Below are 4,578 nucleotides of genomic sequence, written 5' to 3'. Positions count from 1 at the left end.
ACTGATCTCAACTGGTATTCTGTCTATAATTGAGTGCAATGGAAATTTCGAAGTGACCCCAAACTTTTGACCGGTAGTGTATATCGGCCAATATATCAGAATATTGGATTTTTAAATAACCGAATATTTGTATCGGCCTTGAAATCCTTTATCGGTCGGGCTCTAGTAAGTATCTGACCCAGACTTAAATCTCCCAGCTCAAGTTTCAAGTGTTATTTGTAACATAATCAACATATCTCTTTATTGTGCAGTGAAATGTTTTGTTGCCCCTGCTGTAGTGTGCTTGACATACACAAAAATAAAATGGATAACAAAGATAAAATATGTGCAAATATGAAATATGAAATATAGTGCAACTATTGAAGGGAAAAGTTATAACGACCCTGAAGCGAAACCTCGGAGCCTGTAAGATATTGTGAGGCTAACATCTCAGATAAATGATGAGCCAGTTTAACAAAACCCCTCACCTCTCCAAGGCCTCCTTCACCAGCTCCTTTGCACTGGACTGTGTGGTGGCCAGCACGCTCTTATAGTTGGTCCCTTGACAGATGTCGCTGCCAAAAACCTTCAGGATGCCAGGGACAGACATTAGACTGGACAGCTCTGCCGGGTCGTCTGCAGCCTGGCAGTCTGCAGCCAGGTGCCCGCTGCCCAGCGCCTGGGTGCGGCGTCCACTGTTTGGGCTGTGGTTAAAAACAGTTGAAATCCTGTTGTTGTGCCGGCGGATTTTGCTCTTGGCCGGCTGCCGGACACCAACACTCTCTGTGGAGCGGATGGTGATGTCCGAGTTATTGGACCTGGGAGGGAACACAGAAGATAATGGACACTGTTCAGGGGCAAGCCTTAAATATGCATAATGAAATAATCAGCCATTCTGCATAAGTGGCTTTTTTTTCAAATATCCAGACAATAGTGTGTGACTGTACGCAGTGATGTATGGGTTATTCCAATTGTTTTTCATTTATATAAATATTTTTTTTTGTAATGTATTCACAATAGAGACAAAACCTGGGCTTTAGTACTTATCTTATATATTTTAATTATATGCATCCATGGTGCATCCATGGTGCATATCATGCCAGCGACTTTCAATCTTAAATTACGTTAAAAGTGAAAAAAAAATAAGTTAAGTGGATGATGGTGTATTAACTGATAATGGATGACAATACCATCCCCACACCACCATCATCATATATTTATTGGCAATGGTGGAAGAAGTTTTCAGATGTTTTTACTAGTAAACATAGCAATACTGCATTGTAGAAATACAATGTACTAGGAAATGTAAAAAAAATATTAATACTATAAAAGTCCTGCATTCAAACCCTTAATTATTGTAAGTAAAAAATACAACAGTATTATCATAAAAAATATACTTGTATACTAGTAAAAGTACTAATTATTCATAATTGTTATTATTAATTATTAGATCATAAGTACTGATGCATTAATGTGTTCCTCACTTGTTGCAGCTGGTCAAGGTTACTTTATGGGCAGCTTAACCGGATTTAATGTATCATCATTTATTCGTTGATTTATTTTTTTCTTGTAAAGGTGCCAGATAAATGTAAAGTATGTGAAGTAAACAATTGAGTAAATAATTAAAATGTAGAAAGTAGCAAAAAATGGAAATACTCAAGTAAGTGACTCAAAATTGTACTTAAGTTCAGTACTTGAGTGAATGTAACGTTACTTAGGTTACATTCCACTGCTTATGGTTAACTTACAGGAGATAATGGTAAAAATGTCTTTATAGGAGAAGTTAAATGACTCCCTTTAGGCCATGTGTTAATGTGTATATAGTGCTTATACATGCTAATAAGGGGGTGTTCGAGCTAAGACTTACTGGACAGATCCATTGCTGGGTTTCCTCCCCAGTTTGGCTAGTCGCTTCTTTGGAGAGCGGATCAGTAAACCCACGGGGAAGTTTAGGGCTTGTTTATTCACGTGGCTGCTTCTCTCCTCCGAAATCATTTTGATTTTCCAAATTCACGTAAACGCAACAAAACCACTGGAACCGTTGAGATGACCAGAAAAAAACATTCCGCTAGCTAACGTTAGGTGATGAAAACCTGTCCGAGACGAGATGGAAAAACGTTAGTCCACTTCCACCTTAAAAGAAAGACCCTAAAACATCACAAAAAAACGTATGTAAATACTCCAATAATATCTCTGTATCCATTAGATAAAAGTTGGGAAAGTTAGCTTACATTCCTACACACGTTAGAAGAAAACTCAAAAGAGCGCCAGTTGATTTAAACTTCCCAACTTTTCTTGAAGATAAAATCCAAACTGCTGTGCTCACTCAGCAGAAGAATAAGGCGTTGAGGCATTTCCACACACCGTTTGTCCGTTTGTGACGGGAAACATAACCCAGTTCCATAATAATAATAGTCGTGAGATCCGTTAACTAGCTAACCGTCAGTCTGGGAGCCTGGCCCGGACTGAATGAAGAGAGAGAACCTGCTGCTGCTGGGGACACGAGCTACTCCAGGCGACGTCACCAAGGCGTCACGAGCATGGTTCAGAGAGGTAGGCGGTACAAATCATACACACACACGAGGACAGTGGATGTATTGTAAATTAAGGTCTTCGTTTACCAGGTGTTACTGGTTGTTACCAGTTGTTACATTAATGCAAGCATAATAAAACTCTTATATTGTAACTAATGTTGTTCTCATGTTAGTCATTTTTTTATTTTAAAGGTGATACTTTTACTGAAGTAACATTTTGAATGCATGACTTTGCCTTGTATCAGAGTAGTGTGTCTGTGATTTGGCTAAATTCTTCTTCTATCAGGGAATATCACCCTGTGTCTTACTCCATGGTTATTTAGCAAATTCTATACTGGAATTTCACATAAACCTGACATTATTTTTGGTCACTCTGGAGTTGGAGTTGTTGATACGGTGAAGTTCTGAGCCAACGATTGCCTATTTAGACATTTAAAGTCCCATATGCTCTGTCTTTTAGCTCTGTTTTTGGTCTCCACCACCTCCTGAGGGAAACATCTGCCTCTTTAGCTGCTCAATGCTCCACTCTGTTCACCAGCCAGTATCTAACTGTGTCTGTCTTCAGCAGCGCTGCTGAGCAGTACAACTACGGCGAAAAGTACGCTATAGGGGTGAGAGTGGACCAAAACATCAATGTGGGCCTGGCAGATAAATAATACCACTCACTATAAAGCATAATTCAGGGGATAATTTAGTACATCTATATGAGTGACCCTTTTGACATTATCACAATGTCTGGTAAAATAATAATTATTTCCTTTTTACAAATTTCTGAAGTTTTCATGAGTAGTTATACCATTCAGGCTTTACACCTGAGTCATTTTGGCCTGATGAGTGAGAAGGTTTAGGTGACTAGGATTATTTTAACTCCTGTGTGTTAACCAAAGAATTCTAGAATAAATCCAGGTGATCACTAGATGCACACAGCCCACAAAATAAGAAAAAAAAGTAGATGGGATATGGTGATATATAAAAACAAATGTCAGTGAGAATCTTTTAACCTTTCAGTTATTTATGGTTATTAGTTCTCCATTACCAGCAACACATTAAGCCCTCGTTGTTTGTAGGCTTTGTCGCAGAAACATGAAGCTACAATGATACTTCTGCACAAAAATGAATAAATAAATTACAATTTTCCATGCCTTAAACAGCTCCAAGCGGCTTCACATGTTTTAGATATTGAATAACAAATGGATTGTGTTCCTAATGATTTTAGAACAACCTTTGAAGATTAAAAATCCAAGATTAAAGTTGGTAAGTTGGCCAAGGAGGTCAGGTCCTGGTTGTTAGTTAGCAGATTGTCTCAAAGGCTTAAAAGATTTTAGTAAAGTGGAAATATGGGTCATTTGTCACACAAGAAATGTTTAATTTGATTGTTATTAATGTCTTAATAATGTGATGTAGGCATTTTGGATCATTCTCGTTTTCTTGTAGACCCCTGTAAATTAAAAAAAGTGTTGCAAATAGAATTTTCAAGCACTTTGGTTTTTGAAGATTATACATTTCTTAATGTTCTGTTATCATAATCTAAAAGAACTAAAACCTTGGCAGAAGTATGGGAATATGTTGCATGGATGACTTCTGACACGTGTAGTTTATTTCCTATTTTCACACAATGTAAAATAAACGGGGAAAACAATACGATTTTGCTTTTATACATAGTTTATATGTTAATACAAAGTTTTGCTTAGTACATTATACTGTTTTGTGTACAAACAACCTTATTAAGGTGTGATGTGTAACTGTCTGTGACAAACAGTGAGGCTTCAGTCGAGCTGAGGTGCATTTGTGCATCCAGAGCTCTACCTAGTGGAAGTAAGGTTGAACTGTCACATAGCTGCAGCACACCACCTCCTTACATTATTACACATAACACCCGTGTAGCACCAGATGTGAATTGCTAACAGTTTTACTGACTTATCATTTTAATCATGTACTCCAACATCCATCCATCCATCTTTGTCCGCTAATGCCGGGTTGGCGTGTTGGGGGCAGCAGCTCCAACAGGGAACCCCAAACTTCCCTTTCCCAAGCCACATCAACCAGCTCCGACTGGGGGATCCCG

General features: G+C 38.3%; 1 protein-coding gene across 5 annotated transcripts in view; it reads right to left on the bottom strand.

Moving 5' to 3' along the window:
- The window catches only part of radil2a (Ras association and DIL domains 2a), a 55,439-nt gene that overhangs the window by 35,846 nt on the left and 15,015 nt on the right, over positions 1 to 4,578 (bottom strand). For 2 of the 5 annotated variants that reach the window (XM_032537042.1, XM_032537046.1), the window contains exons 1-2: positions 1,847 to 2,466; positions 468 to 797 (exon numbers count right to left, since the gene is read on the bottom strand). In XM_032537042.1, the coding sequence (XP_032392933.1) occupies positions 468 to 797; positions 1,847 to 1,974 (458 nt within the window). In that variant the 5' untranslated portion in view covers positions 1,975 to 2,466. Of the gene's footprint in view, positions 1 to 467; positions 798 to 1,846; positions 2,467 to 4,578 lie in introns of those variants that run through there. The other 3 variants (XM_032537045.1, XM_032537044.1, XM_032537047.1) reach the window with 3 other exon arrangements.

The sequence above is a fragment of the Etheostoma spectabile genome, chromosome 15, assembly GCF_008692095.1.
Source record: "Etheostoma spectabile isolate EspeVRDwgs_2016 chromosome 15, UIUC_Espe_1.0, whole genome shotgun sequence".
Taxonomy (NCBI): domain Eukaryota; kingdom Metazoa; phylum Chordata; class Actinopteri; order Perciformes; family Percidae; genus Etheostoma; species Etheostoma spectabile.
Note: the sequence above shows the minus strand (reverse complement) of the source record. Positions and strands in the feature narration are given on the sequence as shown.